Below are 22759 nucleotides of genomic sequence, written 5' to 3'. Positions count from 1 at the left end.
GCAACCTACATTCATTCAACATAGTTCTAGCAGCCTCTTGGAGAGTCCTATTTTTCCTTTCTACAACACCATTTTGCTGAGGAGTCCTTGCAATAGAAAACTCATGTGTTATACCATTATGATAACAAAATTCTGGAAAACCACAATACTTAAATTCCGTCCCATTATCACTTCTAATCCTAACAATTTTTAATCCAAGCAGATTTTGCACTTTAGCAAAACAATGAAATAAAATTTTTGAAGGCATCATCTTTATGAGCAAGAAATATCACCCAAGTGTATCTAGAATAATCATCAACAATTACAAAATAATATCTTTTACCTCCCAAACTAGTAATTTGAGTGGGACCAAATAAATCAAGATGCAAGAGTTGCAAAGGTTTAGAAGTAGATACACACATCTTTGGTTTAAAAGAAATTTTTGTTTGCTTCCCAAATTGACATGCATCATATATTTTGTCCTTATCAAAACTGATTTTTGGCAAGCCTCTAACCAACACTTTTTTCGAAATTTTCTTTAGTAAATCCATGTTAAAATGACAAAGTCTTCTATGCCACAACCAAGGATCTTCATTTGAAGCTTTAAGACATTTTAACCTAGAAGAACCAACTTTATCAAGAATCACAATATATATGTCATTAAACCTCTTACCTTTGAACACAACATTATATTTGGAATCAAGCACAATGCATTCATGCTTTTTAAACAACACATTCAAGTCTTTATCACACAATTGACTAACACTAAGCAAGTTATAGCCTAAGTTATCAACTAAGAGCACATTATGAACAAAAGTTTCACCATCCTTACCAACATCACCTATTCCAATTGTCTTAGCTTTCAGATCATCACCAAATGTCACTTTTCCACTTGATTTTGATTTTAGCTTTATGAACAAAGAGGGATCACCGGTCATATGCCTTGAGCAACCGCTATCAATAAACCATTTGGACTTGTTTGAGCATTTTTCCTGAAAAGAGAAAGTGTTTGGTACCCATTTTAATTTTTAGGTCCGCAATAGTTAGCATTGTATCTAACTAACCACATGCATTTCATCCCTTTGTTCAGATTTCTTTTCACATAACAATCACCTTTCAAATGCCCTCTTTGACAACAAAAACCACACATAATGGAAGAGTCCTTAACATGTACTGGTTTGACATATCTCAATCCACCTCTTCTATATGTTGTGAAACCATGTGCATTTTTGTTGTGTGCAAATGTTCTTTGAAAAGTAGTAGGATGGGTAGATGACATGTCCCTTTTGATAAACTCCTGCTTTCTTGCTTTCAAAGTCTCATCCAAATTGTCCATTCTTTTTTTCAAATCACCATGTTTTTCCTTCAGCATTTCACAAATATTTGACTCTCTATCAAGCTCATTTTGAACATTACATCCGGCTCTTACAAGACTTTCATTGTCAGTCTTTAGTTGTTTATTTTGTTGAAAAAGACTTGCATTTTCTTGAATGAGAAAAGTCATTTTCTGTTTTAACTGCTTGTTTTTATCATAAGATTCCTTCAAGGCATTATGCAGTTTTTCAACAAAAGATTCAAGATCATCATCTTCATCATTATCACTTTCAGATTGAGAGTGTGTGGAAGTTACCTCATTATTTCCAATAGCCATGAACGCCATTTGAGCTGATTCTTCTTCTTCTTCAACTTCCCCTTCGGAGTTGCATTCATTCCAAGTAATCTGAAAGTTGTTGAATCTTGGCTTTCGATCAGCTTTTCCATCTTTCATCTTCTTCATGGGGCATTCGTTTGCATAGTGTCCAATCTGTCCACATTCGAAGCATTTGTCCAACTGTTTCTTGTTGAAATCTTATTTTCCTTTGTACTTTGCGATAGATGGCTGATTCTGGAATTGATTGTTAGGTCCTCCCCTTCTAAACTTTCTTTTATTCAAGATTCTCTTGAAGCCTCTGGTGATGAGAGCAAGATCATTATCATCATCATCCGAGTCTTCATCATCCAAGTGAGCTGTATCATCTTCCCCTTGAGTAGTCTTTAGAGCAATGTTTCTCTTTGCTCTAGCATCCTCTTCCTCCTGCATTTTAGATTTCAGTTTCAACTCATAAGAAGTTAGTGAGTTAATGATAGATTCAATAGGCACAGAACTTAAATCCTTAACTTCCTCTATTGCAGTCACTTTATTTTCCCATTCTTTGCCCAACGCATTGAGAATTTTCCTGTTCTTCTCTCCCAAGGTGTATTCTTTGCCCAACACCTCGAGATCTTTGATCAAGTCAGTGAACCTGCAATACATTTTGTCAATATCCTCAAGAGGTTCAATCTTAAATGATTCATATTTTGTGACCAAAATAGTCTTTTTCTGTTCTTTCACGTTGTCACCACCCTCATGGATTTCTCTTAGTTTATCCCACATTTCTTTGACCGATTTGCAGCCTTTTACTCTAATTGATTCATTTGAATCTAGAGCACTATAAAGAACATTCATGGCCTTGGCATTCAATATAAGGTTAGTCCTATCTTGAGCATTCATTTCAGCTCTCATTTTTTGCCGAACCAACCCTGTATCTGCATCAAGAAAGTTAGCTTCATGCGGTCCTTCACTCACAATAAACCATAGTTCAATATCAATAGATTGCAGAAAGATAATCATTCGTTCTTTCCAGCTAACATAGTTGGAGCCACTGAACATGGGAGGCCTAGTAACAGATTGCCCCTCAACAAACATAGCATGACTGGTTGTCATCTTTACTCCAAGCCGTTAGAGCTTAATCTCAAGGAGACCAAGCTCTGATACCAATTGTAAGTCCCAAAGACAACCAAGAGGGGGGGTGAATTGGGTTGATTAAAATCTTAACTAAATTTATGCACTTTTTCTTTAATAAAAATTTACCTTCTTTTCTAGTAATGATCAACCAAGTGGATTAGAAGACAAGAGCAATATTGATCAGAGAAACAAGTATAGACAAGCAATGAGAATTTTATTAAACAGAAAAATAAGATAGGGAATCAAACCAAGTGTCTACCAAGCTATCCTCAAACTTGAAGACCATACACTAGGAAGAGAAACTTCTCTTTGATGAAAGAAGATCAACTAGATGTACAATGGAGGGAGCACTTCCTCCTTACCCTAAGTCTCACTTAGTCAAGCTAAGAAGTTTTACAATCACTCAGAAAACCCTCAACAAAGCTACACTAAAGATCCTTTCAACCACAAAAGAAATGCTCACCAGAAATTCATACCACTTTAAAACAAATCTTGCTTTGGAGACTATTTTCTAGCTAAAATATCTCTTGAGATCTTGTAAACAAAGTGTGCAAAAGTCCCTGCTTGGTTCAGACCAGTTTGATTTTAAAGGTAACCAGAAATGAGTTTCATCAATGCTTCCAACGGATAGAAGACAGCTGAAGAGTCAACTAGCCGTTGGGGCTGTCGGACGTCCGACGATCAAATCATCGTCCGAACCAATCGTCCGATGACAGCCAAGTTGAAGTTCGGACGTCCGATGCGTCTTGATCGTCCGATAGCACAGCGTCCGATCGTAGGCAGAGAGTTGGCAAGTCATCTTGAAATTTTTCGGACGTCCGATGCGGTTGATAAGCGTCCGAGGTGTGCGTCCGATCCTTCCGGACGTCCGATGCTTCCTTATGAGCGTCCGACAGAGCTTCCTTCTTGATGTTCTTTATCCTTTCGGACGTCCGACAGTTTCCTTTCGGCCGTCCGACCTGATTGTCCTGTTTTTGCTTCTCCTTTTGTTTGTTTTGCATTTCATGACATATTCGAACCTGATTCTTGGATAGACAAAAATACTTATATTTGAAGAAAGTTAGATAAACATTTCAAAGTATCAAGAATGACAAACTTGACATACTTAAAAGACAGTATCTTTGATCGGAACAAAACAATGACTAAATTCGTTTCTATTATTTCAATCTTGTTTGCCACATCCAAAGCATCGTAGACTGGAGTCAATCAAACATATGCTTTCCTTGTTCCATCAGGCCTGATCAAAGTGTTCACTTTCTTGGTCTGTATAAACGAACTTTTGTGATCATCAAAACCCAGAATAACATCACAAAAAAACAGCAAGTGCTCTAAAGTCTCTGTATGTTCCCCACAACACCTGCACATATGATCCCCCTTTGGGCACCTTGCCTTTACAGTTGCATTCACTGACAGGATATCTTGTAGACACTTCCAAAGGAAGTGTTTCAGCTTCTGTTTTATATTCAACCCCCAAAGAAAGCTCCAACTCTGAGCTGAGCATCTCCTGTTACTGCTAGATTCAACATTCCTCCCAACAGGAGCCCTCCTCTTTTTAATGCATTTAGCCAGTTTATAACCTGACTTAACTGTATATTCCCCCGTATTTGACTTGCTCCAGTATAACCTATCTTTCATACTACATACACTTAAAGGTATTCTCAGTATCTCCTTCCCTTCCTTCTCATCAAAAACCTGTGCAATCAATTCCCTATCCCACTTGCCATTATTTATAAGATTACTCACCCTCTGAACAACCACCTCCTCAGTTCTTGGAGTCTTCACTCTCCCATCCTCTGTGTCTGGTAACCGTCTATCTTCCCAAATATCAATTGACTTGCCATCCCCCACCCGTTTCCTGACCCCCCTCCTCCAACAGTTCCCTCGCCCTCAATAAACTTCTCCAGTACCAGGAATCAGTACCATGGCCTTGCATTGCCCAAATTGAAGTCCCTCTAAAATACCTTGCCCTCATGACCTTACTCATCAGCAAATTTGGCTTAGATAAGATCCTCCAGAGCTGCTTTGCCAGCAAAGCCAGATTGAACTCCTGCAACTCCCTAAAGCCTAAACCCCCCTCACCCTTCCCCTCAGCCAACTTCCCCCAGTTCAACCAGTGAATTCTCTGCTCCTTCTCCTTTGAACCCCACCAGAACTTTGCCATTTCAGAACTAATCCTCCTACACAAGTCCATAGGTATCAAACAGCAGGACATCATATAAATGGGCAAGGCCATGAGTACTGACTTGATCAACACTTCTTTACCAGCCTGGCTCAACAATTTCTCCTTCCATCCCTTCAACCTCGCTATTGTTTTCTGACAGATATACTCAACAGTCTGCCTTTTGAATCTCCCAATGACCAAAGGTAGTCCCAAATACCTAATTTGTTCGACCTGCTTCATCCCTTGCGGTTCTCTCATCACCGCTTCCTTATGTCTACTCATCACATTCCTGCTAAAAAATAGAGAAGATTTCTCAATATTGATCAGCTGTCCAGAGGCTTTTCTGTATACCTCTAAGATTCTCCTTAGCTGCTCAGCCTCCAAAACAGATGCTCTATAGAAAATCTGAGAGTCATCTGCAAAAAACAAGTGAGACAGCCTAGGAGCCTTCCTTGCAATCTTTAACCCAGACAGCTTGCCCTGCACCACAGCTTGATTCAACAATGATGAAAAACCTTCAGCACATATCAGAAATAGATAAGGAGACAAAGGATCTCCCTACCTCAAACCGCTTGTTGGCCTAATGAAACCTCTTTTCTGACCATTAAAGTTTAATGCATAAGTAACACTAGAAACACACTGCATCACGCACTGAATCCACTTAGGACAGAAGCCCATTTTCCCCATAACTTTTGCCAGAAAAATCCACTCTACTCTATCATAGGCCTTTGACATATCAAGCTTAACAGCCATATAGCCTTCCCTCTCAGATCTTTTGTTTTTTAGGAAATGAATGCACTCATGAGCAATCAGGACATTATCCAGGATCTGCCTACCAGGGACAAAAGCAGACTGTGCCTGACTAATACAAAGATTCAGAACCAACTTTAATCTATTGGTGATCACCTTGGAAATTATTTTGTACAACACATTACACAGGCTTATAGGTCTGAGATCTGCCATAGTGCTAGGGGGAGCAGATTTGGGGATAAGACTAATCAGAGTCTCATTAATGGACTTAAGAATGAAACCAGAAGCAAAGAAACTATTGACAGCATTACAGATATCAGTTTTTAAGATTGACCAAAACTTTTGGAAGAAGATTGGGGACATACCATCTGGTCTAGGGGACTTATTTGGATGCATCGAAAACACAGCTTGACTGATCTCCTGCTCTGTAACCTTCCTGGTAAGCTCCCTGTTCATCTCATCAGTAATGGTCTGTGGAATTCCTTCTAAAATCTCAGAAAAAACCTCAGGTTCCTCTGTCGTATAAATCTGCTGAAAATAGTCCAGTATCTCCTGGCATGTTTCCTCCTCATCCTTACACCACTTTCCAGACCTCTTCTGTAGCACGCCTATTCTATTCATCCTCCTCCTCCCAGCCACCGTGGCATGAAAATAACTGGTGTTCTTATCCCCTTCTTGCAACCACTTCACCCTAGCCTTTTGACTCCAATATATCTCTTCTCTTTTATAAGCCTCTGCCAGTTTCCTTTTTAGACTTGCCAACTTGATCCTATACCCATCACCTTTACATTCCTTAACCTCTTTGATCTCCTGCTTCACTTTTCCTATCATACTCTTAGAATTACCTCCCATCTGCTTGCTCCAACTGAGCAAATCCACTCTAACTTTCTTAATTTTTGCCTGAACCATGAACAACCTGGATCCCTTTTGCTTACTTCCCCAAGCTCTATCTACCACCTCCTCTACATCACTATTTTGCAGCCATCTCCTGTCAAACATAAACCTCCTCTTCCCTTTTTTCCTAACAGGCTTAGTATCCAACAACAAGATACAGTGATCAGAAGCCTCTACCTCTATATGTGCACAACTTGCCTTCTCAAACTTCCCTATCCACCATTTACTTCCCAAAATCCTATCTATCCTTTCCTTCACCTCCCCCTCCCTGTTCCAATTATTGCACCAAGTCCAAGGGACTCCTTCAGCCCCAATGTCCACCAACTCATTTTCATTTATAAAAGAATTAAAGTCTTGAAAACTCACATTAGCTCTTTGTCTACCACCCCACTTTTCAGCATTTGATCTGATGTCATTCAAGTCTCCCATAATTGCCCAGGACTCCCCCCAGATACACCTCCTCCTAGCAATAACCTTCCACTGTTCTCTCCTAATACTAGCATCTGCACTAGCATAAGCACAGATGCACCACCATTCAGCCCCTATTTCACTATCATCTATAAGTAATTCTATAGTGAAACTGGTAAACAACACTTTTTTAACCTTTAACTCCTGTTTCCATAGCACTGCCAAACCTCCCGCCAACCCAACTGGATCAACCACAAAGACATTATCAAACTGAATCCATTGCTTAACACTGTTCAAAAAGCTTTTTTTCTTTTTTGTTTCAGCCAAAAAGACCAGAGATGGAGAGTGGAGTCTTACGACCTCCCTCAACTGGGGAACTGTCAAGGGGCTCCCCACACCTCGACAGTTCCACACCACAGCCCTCATTTGACACTTGGAGCCCCAATAAGGGTGGACTTCAACCCCTCAGCAAGTTCCATCTCCTCACAGTTCCCACTATCAGACTTTATTTTCTTCATATTTTCCTTCCCTTCCTGATCCTCTTTCCCCTCCCATTCCACAGTCTCCATCTTCCTTTTTCCCTTCTCCATCCCCCCCTCCACCTGATTGACTTCCACTAGAGGTCTTCTCTTACTAACTTCCAGAACCAATCTTTTCCAGGTTTTGTTTATCCTATCAGAACCTTTCTTTCTACCCCCCTGCTTCCCTGTCTTCCTCCTTTCCTCCATAGCCCCCCTGTTCCCTATCCTCTCCCTTTCATCCCCCAACCCCCTCTTCCCATCTCTCTCCCCATCAACCCACATAAGGTCAGTCAACTCATCCACTAACCCCTCCCCCTGGCTCACCCCCTGTGTCATCACTTGAATACTAACCCCTCCGGTGCTACCTTCACCACCACCCTCCCCTCCTCCAGCCTTACCATCCCCCTCATCCCCTAACATTCCCTCCACATCCCCTCCCACACCACCTCCAATCCCCCCTTCAACTCCAACATTCTGCTCCATTAAAAATTCCTCCCCCCCACACAATCCTCCCTGCCTCCCTTCCCATCAGAAAAAGACCTCACCCCCTCCATCTCATGAAAAGCTGCTATATAAGTTAACAGCAACTTTTTGTTCTCAACATTTCCCTCACTCCTAGACTGAGCTTGAGATTCCTCCCTATCAGCCCCCCTAAAATCACTCTCTCTCCTGCTTCTCCTATTTGGACTTCTCGGATAACTAGCTCTCAACCAATTCCCATACTGAGGTTCCCTATCATTTGCTAACCCTTTCTTCCCACATATCCTCTCACTATACCCAACCATCCCACAACAAAAACAGAAATCTGGACATTTTTCGTATTTAAACTCTATCCACTTTACCACTCCATTACTCTTTACCATGATACCCCTTGGTAAAGGAACAGACAGATCAATCTCAGCCAAGATTTTTAGATGTTTACCTTCTTTCCCCCCTCCCTGAGGGATGATCACATCCTCTACCTTTGCGAAAATGCTCCCAATCTTCCTGCCTACATCCTTGGTGATCCAATGGATTGGAACATTCCAGAGCTGAATCCACATCAAGGTCTTACTCAGAGCCTCCCCATCCTCTTCCAAACCAGCTCTCCACTTTAACAGAATCAGAGGCTGACCGTCATAGATCCACGGTCTCTTATTCAAAACCATATCCATCTCCTGTTCTTTCTCAAACAAAAACTGAAACAAATTTCGCCCGATCTCTACCACTCTCAGATTCCTCACCTGCGACCACATAACCCCAACAAAACTCCTAATACCTCCAATATTTGCCAGTTTATCCCCCCAAATCTTCCCAATCAAGCTCAATTTGCATTCCCTGACACTCTGAGCCACCTCCTCCTCCTCTAAACAGACTCCTACTCTCTCTTCTTCAGATAATTTGAATTTCCTTAACACTTCCTCTATTCCGTCCATTAAACCTTCCACAGACCACACCCTGAGAATTCCAGAAGCTACCACTCCAGTACAGATCCAGAGACAGTCCTAAGCCTTCGATGCCTCCTTAACAACTCCCTGTACCAGCTAGTTCTGCCACACACAAATGCTTCTTCTAGTGTTAGCTTCTTCTTTTTAGAGTGGTAACTGTATGCGCTGACGAAGCATGCTAGTAAAGGACGGATTGATGTGAGTGATTTGGTGATTTGTATTTGTAAATTTTTAATTTTCACCCCACTTTAGTAAAAAATTAGTTTTTCTCCCTTGCTTAGTTTAATGTTCTTAGTTTTCTTCATTTTTTATAGAAGAGTTGACTTGCATGTAGAAACAAACCTTTTCTTAGCCAAAAATGCCCTTGGTTGGTCGTGGAAAAGAGTTAAAATGTGGTGGCACTGCCGTAGATGGACTATATTGAAATGGAAAACATAATTCAAGAAGTAAATTGGTTAAAAAGAACTAACTATTAAGGATGAAATTGGTCTTAGTGAAAAATTCAAGGACCAAATTGATCAATTTTTCCTATCTAATTTGTAGTGGGTCTGTGGCCCTATATTGAGATATGAGAGAGGTTCCATTCTTCTTGTTTCATAATCTAGCCATAACTGGTGTGAGCATAGTTATTAAGGTATTCAACTAAATTTCAGACTCTCTAAAATAGGGTTGCAATCAAACTAACCTACTCGCAAGCAAGTCATAAGCAGTTCAGTCAATTGTCCAACTCAATTTGGAGTTGATCGAACTCAAGCCAAATTCAACAATATTCTACTTAAATGAGTCGAGTTCGAGTATTATAATGCTATACTTGAATGTTCAATGACTTTAATTGAATAATACATTTGATTGTTATATTAGAATGAAATTACATATACAGACACAAACTTGTTAAAAATTTACTACAATGTTATTACTAAAAATAATAATTCCCATGGATTGATTAGTAGATACGGCACCCAAAAAAAGTTCAATTCAAAACCCTGTCTAAATAGTCAAAAAATCCCTTTTCATTTCTCTTTCCACTCTTGTCTATCTTTTTCCTTACCGCTATCTCTCAACCCAAACACCCATGTCTCTCTTTCAAAGCCCTAAACCGCCGTAACTTAAAAGACCAAACCTCCATAAACTCAAGTTGTAACTTAAAAGACCAAACTTCCATAAACTCAAGTTCAAACTCAAGCTCAAGTAGTGCTAAATCGCATCGAGTTCAAATTCAACTCGAATACCCTAATCTAAATTAGGAACAAATAGCTTGCAATCAAGCTTTGTTATGAAGTTGGTGACGTTTTAAGCAAGATTTTAATTATGACCCCTAAAATTGGAGATGTTTTAAGCGCAAAATTAATAATTGAAATTTGACAGCGTTTGTGAAGCCAACTTCCTTCTCATACGCTCAACATTCGGATAGCACCAGCAGAGCCACTCAACTTAGCAAGAGTACGATAGGCTTTGATATCTTGATCGAGAAAAACACATCAGTCAAAACAATTTAAGGCCGTTCTGAACAAAATGGAAGTCTTTGTATACTTCGGCTACTACGTTGCAAGTCAGCAACATCTAATCTAAGGGTACCAAGTGAACCCAGAAATCGCTCAACGATAATTTGACCAAAAAGGACTAACAGGTAATGACACCATACGCAACAAAAGAGCCATGAAAGAGAAACTCTTCAGCAATAGAACATAACATCCTTGACGTTATCTTTGATGGCTGGTAGCTGCCGGAGCTCTGCCCTCTGTTCTCTTGTAGCCCTACCCCCGCCGCTAGAACCACCATCTGAGTATTCACCTTCCATGTAATAGCGAGCTCGGAATGCAGCTAAATGAGCATAATAAGCAGGCGGCACTGCAGAATCATTTTAGGCATTTGATCAGAAAATGGAAACAGATTATTATTAAACGAGATTTGCAATAACAGCGTAAAGTTAGCAAACTAACCAATGGAAACTGATTTAGTACACCTTGCATACCTTAAAAAGGAGAGAGGAATGCATGTGAGGATACTTAGTGATGAAACCATAATTTGACCATAACCAACAATATTACCACAAGCACTTTAGAAACTAGAGGTAATCCTAGACAGCAAGAGATTCTTACGTGTAACATAAATTGTTTGTCAACGTTTGCAAAGCATCTGCAGTGAATCCGTTCTCATCATAAAGCACATGGTAATGGGTCGGACGGCTTGTTCCCTGAGTTAAATAAAGAACCAGATGACCATTATAGCCATCTGCTCTAAGACTAGAAATGGTAAATGAGCACACAATGATGCAGTTAGGGCACAGGTGAAACACTAATTACCTGAATCCCAGCATGGCTGCAAAGATAGAAGTCAAACTCAGTGGGGTGGCAAATCTTGGTTTCAACAACAGTACCTGATTGAATAAATAAAAGGAGGTGAGTCAATGGAAGAAGTGATTGCAGAAACAAGTGCTATGCCAATTAGAGAAAGGGTTATTCATGGGAAACCAGAACCTGGCAAAATATTGCCACTCCTGTCAGTTAAATTTCTATCTCCATGATTAGCAGGGAAGAGACGTGTATGGTGTCTCTTCTGCACCACCACAAAGGTGACTCGTGGCAAATAATCTTGCTGTAGCGAAGCACAAGCCTGGACAAAACAACTTCACCAATAAGAGGGCATTCTGAAGAAAAGATTGAGAGGAGAGCCAAGGAACCTCAAAAAAATTAATTCATATACCTTTCGGATGGCATCCATTTCTTCCAATAAAACTTGGTTAAATTGACCTTCACTTACTCCATCTCTACAAATACAACTAATGTCAAATTTTTGCTCTATAAAGCTGGATTTGGGGAAAGGGAGCACAAGAGCACCTGTAGAAAATGATTCTTTCAGGCTTAAGTCGAGTTGAGCTCCAGAAAGCACGCAGCAGCTCCCTGTAACATCCAAATGAATGGTTTGAGGAAGATAAAAATAGGCAACCATATCCACCAAGTAATCTTGCAACTGACCTTATCATCCCACCATGCACCATGCCCCTTTTTGGGTCTTCATAACAATTGTAGAGATCCTGGATTATCTCCACCCTGTGATGCTGAGCAGAAACTAGCCCTCTATATTTTGTAGCCTCTGGCCAATCCATTGAAGCAACCACCTGTTGACAAACATTCAACAAGAGAGAGAGAGAGAGAGAGAGAGAGAGAGAGAGTTAACATAGGCATGCACAACAAAATCGTTTAACTGAGCCAGAACATACCGCTGCAATAGAGGGGCTAGAATCCTCCCCTGGTTGAGGGTGTGTAACATCAGCACCAAAAATAATTGTTGGACGGTCAGTCAGAAACGGTATTTTCTTTTGAACAGCTTGCTCTAGAACCGCATTCGTTCCACCAACCTGGTTAAACAGACAAAAGCAAAATGAAACCTGTTGTATCCTTGAGAGATAATATCTAAGGAAACTAACAAGAAGACTACAAACCTTGACATTGATCTTCAGAGCAACATTTTCAAGATATTGGTTATTGGGTCTTTTCACGTGCCTAGGCTGACAACACTGTGAAACAATTCCCAGCTCTGTTTCACACACTCGCTTGATCTTTGCTGGGAGTACAAAAATTTTGGCATTAAGCAAGCAATCAAATCACTAAATCCATGTTAGATTTCAGATACTTTTACTCACGGTAAGATCCACTGAGATCTGGTAGAATTATAATTAACAACTGCAGGTATTTCACTGCACGATCTCTAAGTCTAGCAGTAGCATTGGCATGAATATCAAACAGAGTCTTCTCAATTTGGCCAGGATGGGCTGATTGAATGGGAAGCACTGGCCCTGAGGCAAATACCTGATTATGCAAAAGACATCTATAAACGTTCTTCAGGTGATAGAACAATCATCACGAATGGCTATCATATGGAGGGATTGATCATACCATTCCTTTGCTTGAGCACATACGAATCAAGTCCTCACAGAACCTGCTTGCATCAAGATTCCGCGAGAAGCTGACACAAGCCCATGAGTCCACCTTCCCGCCATTCACCATTTTCTAATAAAAAATTATGATAGACCAAATGAACATATACATGTAAGCGCAAAGCTCATGAAAATTTGTTTAGCAGAATAATAAAATCCTCTATCATGTCAAAGAAATAAAATAAGAACAACTCTCTAAATTCTTCCAAAATCAAATTTGAAAAAAAGGTATATTTTCAGAGATAAACAAATCAATTGTTGTCACAGAAAAATGTCTTTTCCATAAGCAAGGCAGCTGTAGAATATCTTTATCAGTCACAGTATGTGAATATTTAGTAACCCGTTATTTCAGTAACAATATAACATACACACCTTGTTGATCATATTCCATTGTCCAACCCTTGGATTTACCCTTGGTTCTCCCCCGGTCGCATGATACTTGAGCTGGACAACCAAGCACAGTAGAATTTAAAAACCAGATTGAAGACTGTACCGTTCATTAAATAATGAACTAAATGATTACCGTAGGAGGTGGAAGAACCCGAGCTTCAACGGAAGTAAGCTCAGGCCTCACTTGAATCCCAAATTCCTGATGTACAAGCTGATCATTGTTGTAATTGTTACGCATAACCATCTGAAAATTAACGGCAGGAGCTTAGTACAAAGCAGTACAGAGAAGAGAAACAAATAGAAAATCCCAATGACCAAGCAAAAAAGAAAACGAAAAACCAGAGGCATACATAAAGCAAAATATATACTATACTTACATCCCTGATGCTCTGTTCTCTCTCCCTTGGTCTTTGACATGTAGCCCTTAGCAAAGCTGTAACCTGTCTGTCATTTAACTTTTTTGAATATTTTTGCCCCTCAACAATTGTACAAACCTGTAATTCACGTGTAGCCAATCTCAGCTCAGTTCACAAGAAAGGGGGGGGGGAGGTGAGGGGGAAGGCTCAGCAGCAAACCTCCATTGGCAGATATGCACTTCCAGATTGCAATGCAGGCAACGCTGCATGTCTAAGTACAATTTTGTACTTCTCAGCAAAGTATTGAACAACAGTAACGTCAATTCCATCACAGACAAATCTGCATGGTAGTTGAAAGGTTTGCAAAATATAAGAAAATCATCCAACTGTGTTTGTTTAACCTTAATTCCTACACTCATACAACAGTTCTGCACATTCATTTGGACACAAAACTAAACAAAATAAAGTCAATTTGCAGAAGGATCCACTAATGAGAAGGTATGAGCTCACGTCAACTTGTTTGTTGGTTTATCTGAAATGCCTGAGATTCTGTAGCGTCTCACGTGCCCCAGATAAGTATGTTGCACCCTAAGACGTGTGAGAGCTTTTTTCACCTAAAACACAGAACACAGTTAACATGATAGATCCAGAACTGAAGAATGCAAAAACATCAATTAGCTAACTCGCATCCAGAACCTCAAAGAGAGCATACCATCTCCAACCCAAAAAGCAAGCCAACTTTTGCCCCCATAATCAATTAAAAAGACAACATTCTTGCATGTACAAAGATAATAATAAGAAAGATGGAAATAATCGCTGGAATACCTTGATACAATCTTGATCAGATAGACGGGTTAGGTCTCTGATGTTCAAGTACTTGGCAATGAAATCCAGAACTGAAATGGGTTCATAAAATGCCGTAGCTGACACATCTGCAGGCAGAATAGAGATCAATAAAGCAAGAAAGAGTCCACAGAAATTAAACGAGAACAGAAAAGAAAAAGGATCCCTGATAGACAAGTCAAGTTCCGGAACAAGAAGCCACATGCATTTAAGCAAGAAAGAACCAATTCTCAAGTGATAGTATTCTACCAATATTGAGTGAGAGGCCCATCTGAGTTGGACGAAGGCTCTGGTAAAATCCCTTCCAATACTCTACTCCATCACCAAGATCACCTCTACCACCCAAAGTTGGATGGAAGAATGACCTTCCCACAACAGTATAACTGCAAGTACAAATCTCACTGCTTTAGGAGAACTGCTACATATCTTACATGACAAGTTGCAGCCTAAAACATCTCAAGATACAAGTGATTAAAGTAAAACACAAAGATACGAGAAAGAGGTCACTTGTTAGATGGGCTTTCTCTCAGAACCACGTCGAGTGCTTGTATGGTTTCTTGCGGTACATCAAGCTGTTCGCTTCTCAAAAACTGTTGAAGATGATGAAGGTCAGCCTTGCTAGCAAACTTAATAGAGACCTTAAACTCCCTTTCCCTCCTACAATTGAAAAAGAGTATTAAAAATTGTTTCAGCTAATTCCATAAGAACTTATATGAAGAAAAATGTTATCCGCTTACTTTGGTCCATCACCTTTGTCAGAAAGCTTGATAATGAACTCCTTCGAAGAAAAAGGCAGCGGGCCAGCAGCATAGACATTTTTCTTTCCATCATAAGCCAGCGCTCGGTTACCCAAGTGTGATAGCTTGTGGCTTTTGACAAGCTCCCTCATTACATCTCTGCATACTTTCTTAGATGACACTTCCGGAGTAATTGATACCTACATAAGTATACAGTAAAACTTTTCCATGACAGATAGGAGATTGGAGATGGTTAAAATGCAAAAGTCGTAGAATGTCACAAGAAGCAAGATATTCAACAATTAAAAACAGCTATTTACCACATTGAAATCAAATCATGTAAAATTTTAGCAGAAATTCAAAAATAAAATTGGAGGACGACCAGAGAAAACAACAAAAGAACTGAAGAACAATACCGACCAAGCTAATGTTTAAATCAGCCGTCAGTTATTAAACCCATAAACTACCAGAAACTGAACAAACCAGCACGAAATCCAAGAGAAAATTAGAAACACGTTTTACAGTTTAGAACACGAAAAAAAAAAAGATGATCATCCAAGTAGACACTTTGCCTTCTTGTGAAGCAACGACGTATCAGTGCATTAAATAGTAATCCAATGTACGAAAAACAATTATTTCCGTCAAACAAAAAAGATCTAGTGCTACTCTCCGTAAAAATCAAAACCAAGACATTTTTTAACAAACGAAGAAAATGCAAAACATACTCGAACAGGCCATTGGATACTTCAAACATGTACATGAACAGGCAAAAGTATACACCCGCGAATATGCTAAAGCAAGCAGATGAAAAGCAAAAGCAGTAGACTTACATCATAGTGATGTAGATCCCTATCAGCCACTCCAACGAGAAAATGGTTAGCCCTAACCACACATTTCTGACCCACAGTTCCAAAGCCCGGCCTCTGCGGAAACCTTGTAGCCTTCGACGACGCTGGCGGTAGTTTCCTCTCCTCCGTCACAGCCTGTTCCCCTGGCCTCTGTACGGGAACTTCACTCCCGGAGGACGAAGCCTGAAAGGTCAACTTCTGCTCCAACTCCCGGCTTATCGTCGAAGCCGACGACGACGACCCGGCTGCGGAAGCACCAGCAGGCTGCGGTGGTGGTGCATTGTAGCCGGACGATGATCCCCGTCCACCATCGCGTCCACGGCCACGGCCACGGCTACGTCCAAAAGCCGGCGAGTATGAGCCTCGACCACCGCCGCCGCCGCCGGGACCTCCACCGCCACGTCCGCGTCCTCTTCCGGACATTATCTAGATGAGATTTCTAATTATGTGTGGAATTTTAAATATTTCTATATATATATTTTTTATATAAATGGAAACAGAAGAGAGATTTTGGAGAAGTAAAGAAGAGCGAGCGAGTGGAAGAAATGGATGTGGTTTGCGTGACAATGGAAAACTTCTGTCCTGCTTTATATGGAGACTTGAAAGGACATGGAAACGGCGAAGGCGGGTAGTGGAAAGACCGAAACAGTGGAGCGAGAGGGTGGAATTATTTGGGTGTGTTGGGTCTACGGGCAGTCATAAACCAAGTTAATCGAGGTTAAGCCACGTAATTTGTCATGGATTCCCGTTCTCTGTGAAACTGAGTAACCGGCTGATGTGATTGAATTTAACGGCAGGATTTATGATTGATCGAATTAGTGTGGCTTACTTGAGTGTTTCCCAAGGAGAGCTTCCTCGAGAGTCATTAAGGAGACCGGGGCGGGGAATTGGGGGTGTGGGAAGGAGGGGCCCGTTAATGAAAATTAAAACTCCGTTAAAGACAACAGGTTATTATAATTATATGTAAGAATGGAAAATTTATGGGACCTTCTTGCACTGCCAATAATTAGATTAGATGATTCCGTTATTTAACGGCAGGTTATTTAATATGTTGTAGCCAACCCCCGATTTCAACTCAAATGCAAATTCGTAGCTTTGCTTAACTTCATATGTGATTTCAAGTAACCATCGGACTTAGTCGGTGTGGCGCAGTCTATGTGTTATATTTGTGCATATTTTAGGAAGAAAATGAATAATGAAAAAATATACAATAATAAATTAGTTGTAGCAAAGAAATTAATTATGACGTTTTTTTATTTTTATTATTGAAATTGGTAAAAAGACTTGGGATAAATATGGCGATAATATATATATGTATGGCAGTAGCAATTATGTAAACATGTGAGTAATGTGGTAGAAGTAGTTACATAAACATAGTCAGGACTGTAAAAGGAGGAAAACATAACGTGGTTGCCTAAGAAGTAAGAACGTAGAACGTGAGAGTTGGGGTCTAAAAATGTGAACCCAGAAGAATTGCTGTGCGAATCAAAAGGGGTAGAAAACGTGTGATTTTTCAGAATTTTTTGAATGGCAAAATCACACGTCCTGTTAGGAATTCAAGAATTTTGTTTGAATTGTGATTTTTTACAGAAAATTTTTTATATTTTTCATAAACACGTTTCTCAATCGCCTTTTTATTTCATATGCATCAAATTGTTACGATATATTTTTTTATAAAAATAAATCTAAAAATAGCAATCCAAAATTCATAAATAAATGGAAGACAAAAAAGATTGAGGCATGTCCAGGTAGTGCATGGCTAATTCGCTGGAAGGAAAACAGTCCTAATCTAGAAAGCAGGATTGTTTTCAGTGCGACGATTTTACCCTCAGATTCAACATATTTCTTACTTAATTTATTTGAAAATTTGTGCCATCAGGATAAAGATAATACATGAGTATAATATCAGCTTTTTATATAGATCCATAATTATTTCTACAAAACTGTATACGATGTATTTGTAATGTAACAATTTAAGAACTTTCATGACGAGTTCGCACCTGTAATTCTCTAGCTTTTAATTTTCTCATTTAACTTTCTTTATTTTTTATCACAGTAATACAAAGCCAATTGGGACAATGTCTAGGAAATGTGAAGAAAAACACAGCTAATAAAGGTAAAAAGAAAAAGAAAAAAGGGGAAAAATAAAAAAGCAAGAAGAGCAATCTAAGCTGCATTTTTGGCACTCTATTCCTATGCTACTTGATTTATAATCCTATGTGAAACAAGGAAATGTATGTATTTCAGTACTAGTATAACGTGAAAAGGCAAATGAACCATTAATTCTTTTGTTGGTGTATATTTTTGGATGCTTTTGTGTCATGAATTTCATGGTAAATGCTATTAATTGAACGCAACCTTGTTTGGATTACCGTTTTTTTTCGAAAAATTTACGTCATTTTTCGTGATCGCATTTTTCTATTACTTTTTTTCTCATATATATCAAATCGCTACAGTAATTTTTTCATAAAAAATGACGGAAAATGCAATCTAAAATGGTAAGTAAAGGAAAAAAGAGCAAATTTTGGTAAGTATTTCAGTCGTTACATTTCCCCACGATTTAATTATATTACTTTCCAAAAAAAGAAGCAAAAGAAATTTTGGTTTGTTTGTTGAATGCTTGTGCATGCCGCCAAGTAAAGGGTATATTTGTCAAATGACGTATGGAGATTTGAACATTGAAATCATTTCACCCGGATAGAATCTTGGTTAGCGCAGTACGTCTTCCAACATAAGGAATGATAACCTCATAGGGAAAGAAAGCGTGCTGCAGAATTTAATCCAACAGTGATTTTACGGCGGATTCGTGGCAGCGGGGGTTTGGGTGTGGGATTCGTGCCAGGCGGCTACCCCACACGACACCGTTGAGATAAAAAACGACGCGCTTCATAATCTTTATCGCAGTAGGCCCAGCACTGGAGTTGCCTTAGGCCGAAGAAAAGTCAATGCTTGATAAAAAATGAAAAAGCGTCACGGTGTTCTACCCTGTTCAATATATGGTGTACCTTTCTTTGAATTTTGGGATCCCAGTTCCCAGCTGAGATTGATTCGGTTGTGGGCCCAAAAGTCGTAGCATTTAGTGCAGCCGAAGGAAAATGGTCCCATCTTCTGATATGTCAGAGAACCGGGATGAATGGAAGAGTGGAAGGGACCGTCCAGCGAGTGGAAAAGGGGGGAAGAAACCTCGAAGTTTCAGAACGGAAGAGTGGCCAACGGAACAGCCAACTGATTGAATTTCGATGCTAAAGCAAGAATTGTATTAATGGACAATTCGTAAGAATTTTTGAAAGTTTTATATAGTTTTAAAAGTATGTTTTAATTCGTGATAATGAGTAAAATTGAACATATCTAACTTTTTTCTCAGAAAAAAAATAGATGACAAATACCAATGAACAAATTGAGTTTGTTTGGATAAGAGTTTATTTGGATAATTTATTTGAGATAATTACTGTAACATTATTTGTGATGTGATGTATGTGAGATAAAAAAGTGATTGGAATTTGTGAGGCAAATTATTTTTTTTCAAAACCTAGATCGAGAATCTTATTGCTAACACAAGAGTTGTGTTAATAGACTATGCATAAAAATTCCTATAAATTTGATTTAGTTTTAAAAGTATGTTTTAATCCGTGATGGTGATTATAACTGAATATATCTAAACTGTATTATCCTCAAAAAAGAAAAGGGATGACAAATACCAAAGCTTATCGGGGAAGCTACAAGATTTTTGAAAAATAAGTTTTTCATACGCAATGTTATAATAATACACAAACAAAAATAACTCCGAAAACATCATATTCATACAATATCAAAAAGAACTCCAAACATACAAAAAAATTAAAATAAAAATCCACACCATTTTCTTCTTCCATTTATCACCATCACTCACCACCATCCAATCCTTCCCCTCATTTTTTCTCCTCCCCTTCTCAGCTAGATCGAGGGAGAAATAAGAGGGGTGAGGCATGGCGGGGAAAGAGGGAATGGAAGATGCCGAGGAAATAAAGGGAGGAGGAAGATGGGAGAAGTAAAGAGATGGAGAAGAAGGGGAGGAGGAGGAAGAAAGAGAGGAAAGAGAAGGAAGGGGGTGGTGGTGGCGATGATAATTTTTAAAAATGACTATAAAAATTTTAACTTTAAAAATATTCTAAATATATTCTAAAAGCACCTCTAAAAACATCACGAAAAACATTTACAGTAAAAAACTGTTTTCATATACACTATTATAGCAAAATATTTCAAAAACAATTAATCTAAAAGAAGTCATAATTATTATATTTTTTTAACTTTTCAGGCGAAGGGGGGTGGTTAGGAAGGAATAACTGGAATTCCCCTCTAAGAAATTCTTGAGGGTTGGGGACCGTTACCATAGTCTTCAAGTCTTGCTTTTATTATTCTTATAGTCAAAATCTGATGGCAATCGGTGAAGCGAAGGGAAATTCGAGCAGACTATGGAGGGAAATTGTTTCTCCTCCCCTTTTCCTTCTCTTCAGAAGAAAAAACTCTCTAACCAAAATTTCCCCTAACTCTCCTACGGAAAAAGATCAGAATTTTTTTATCTTTTCCTATGGGAAGAACCCTCTTTATAGTTTATTTTCATTTTGGTGAATAAAATCTCTTCTAAAATTTTCTAATAAGAGTTTCTTCTCTCTTTAGAATTATCTAATGAGAGTTTTCTTCTCTTCTAAATTTTTTAGTGAGAGTTTTATTCTCTCATAAGGATTCATAGTGAGAGTTTTTGATAAATTTTTTCAAATTTCTTTTATTAGAACTGAGTTTTTGTTAGATTTTGATTATCAGATCTGAAATTTCTTAGACCTATTTGGCAAATCTCACCATAATATCCGGATTTGAAACACTTAATTAGCAGATATAGCAATTGGAATCATGTACAGATGTCCGTGGAGTTACAATTATTTTACATTATTTTTTAAATTTGGAGTTTTGTGATGTAATTTTATTATTCTTCAGATTTGTAGTATAATTTTTTTTTAGATATATTCATTTATATATGTGTATGTTTGATGATGTAATTTATGCTATCAATACATATTTTAATGAAATTATGATATTTTATCAAAAAAGATTTATTGACACAAAGTAGTGTATTAGATTAGAAAAAATTACAAGTTATATCGGACAACTAAAGGACCAATCCCAATTAACTAATTAGGAATTTCCTCTCCATTTGTAAGAGCAAAAAACTGTCACTTGAATCATCAATTCTACTGAAGACGACAAAAGAATTTGGTCAGAATTGGGCTAAATTGTCTTTTTATATTTCAAAATCTAGATATATGATCATATTATTGATAAGTTTTTTTTTTAAATTATTCAAAACACACAGTTTGCATTTTTTTCCTCTCAATTTTTCAGAACACACAACAAATTGTTGGAAGCAATCTACATACCCAATTAAACTAGAATAATACATTTTACAAGCTATGATAAAACCGATAGCCCATTTGCGCTTTGCTAACATCATACCAATTTTGTAAGTTACTAAAAGTCTAAAATACTTTCCTTTTCAAACTAGCAATAACGGGGTATTCAACCAACTCGTTAGAATGTACATTAACAGTCTTGTGAAAACGCCGCTGACTCCTTTCCAGGCCCACCTAAAAGTCTTTCATTTTTTTTAGGGTAGCCCACTTCAAAGTCTCAATTGCCACTGCGATTTCGGCAAGCTTTTTTCCGAAGAAAGTGGTAAAACATCCTTAAAAAGGGCAAAAGGAATTTTTTTTTTTTTTTTTTTTTTTAGAGTCGGACGCAGCCATTACCTTTTATGTGTGAAAGGAATAAAGGAAGAAAGAATACGTAACTTTAACAGTAAGATGAGGGCCTTTATTCCGTGTCCGTACGGACAATTAAAGCGCCGCTCAAAGATGTACCCTTAGTTCTTCGTCCTTAAGTATGTGTTCCCCTCTTTTCTTTGGGAGGAGATTTACTAAAACGAGGAAGGAATGGAATCACCGGCTTTTAGACCATTGGCTGCCATCAAAGATTTTAAATTTTGGTGTAATGGAAAATCAATGATTCAAATATTATCTCTCATCATGTGTTATTATTATATGTGATTCTTTTAAATTCATACGAATACAGGTATGCGGTACACTCATCTAATCTAATGATGATTTAGATCCGTTGGACCTCTCCCCTCCCCCTTCAAGAATAGGAGTAGGTTAGGCTAACTGTTGCGTTTGATTAAAAAAAAAAAAAAAGAGAGGAAGGAATAGTAATATTATGGCTTATGATTAATTTCTTGACGTTCTTTTGCTTAATTTCTGGTCACTCAAAATTTCACATATTAATTCATATTTTCCATCTAGGACACAATTGTACTGGAATTTATGTCACATTGTTGAGTATATTTTCATTAGTTTATCCTGATTTTATACAATTTAATGAGATTTTATCACATAAGAAAATGTTTGGGAGCTCACTTTTTATTTTATTTTTTTTTGGTTTCCATTTTCTTATAAACAGTAGACGCTTCAAATATTGACAACAATTTGGGGGAAAAGAAGGACCTTTTGGATCAGCTGAGGATCTCAGGTTTTCAGCCCATTTATCTCTAGAACACAAAAGTTCATTGGACCCAATCTCGTGCTGGGTTGTGGACTTGTTGCTGAACCAATTAACTGGGGTTTTTAAGATGCAACATTTTTCATTCTTTCTCAATTCAGAAAGTGCCCGCTTGCCCGGAATGGATAGAATCTCTGGGTCAGAGAACTTTTGTACCAT

General features: G+C 38.5%; 1 protein-coding gene across 2 annotated transcripts; it reads right to left on the bottom strand.

The window, feature by feature from the left end:
• Nucleotides 1–10335: 10335 nt before the first annotated feature.
• Nucleotides 10336–16915, bottom strand: LOC113742138 (protein argonaute 5-like). 2 transcript variants are annotated; one of them, XM_072076372.1, is made up of 22 exons: nucleotides 15998–16913; nucleotides 15168–15367; nucleotides 14938–15087; nucleotides 14680–14813; nucleotides 14413–14519; nucleotides 14098–14201; nucleotides 13807–13927; nucleotides 13609–13725; nucleotides 13365–13475; nucleotides 13214–13285; nucleotides 12801–12914; nucleotides 12548–12713; nucleotides 12347–12468; nucleotides 12125–12262; nucleotides 11880–12022; nucleotides 11742–11804; nucleotides 11608–11671; nucleotides 11382–11517; nucleotides 11208–11281; nucleotides 11004–11098; nucleotides 10845–10876; nucleotides 10336–10752 (listed from the first exon to the last, which is right to left on the bottom strand). In XM_072076372.1, exons 1-22 carry the CDS (start codon nucleotides 16436–16438, stop codon nucleotides 10577–10579), a joined length of 2880 nt encoding a protein of 959 aa, XP_071932473.1. In that variant the 5' UTR covers nucleotides 16439–16913; the 3' UTR covers nucleotides 10336–10576. The 2 variants fall into 2 exon arrangements, with proteins under 2 accessions (XP_071932473.1, XP_071932475.1); XM_072076374.1 differs by lacking the exon at nucleotides 10845–10876 and having other exon boundaries at nucleotides 15998–16915.
• Nucleotides 16916–22759: the final 5844 nt, after the last annotated feature.

This window comes from Coffea arabica, chromosome 1c, assembly GCF_036785885.1.
Source record: "Coffea arabica cultivar ET-39 chromosome 1c, Coffea Arabica ET-39 HiFi, whole genome shotgun sequence".
Lineage (NCBI taxonomy): Eukaryota > Viridiplantae > Streptophyta > Magnoliopsida > Gentianales > Rubiaceae > Coffea > Coffea arabica.
The sequence above is the reverse complement of the archived record's forward strand: the minus strand, read 5'-3'. Positions and strand labels throughout refer to the sequence as shown.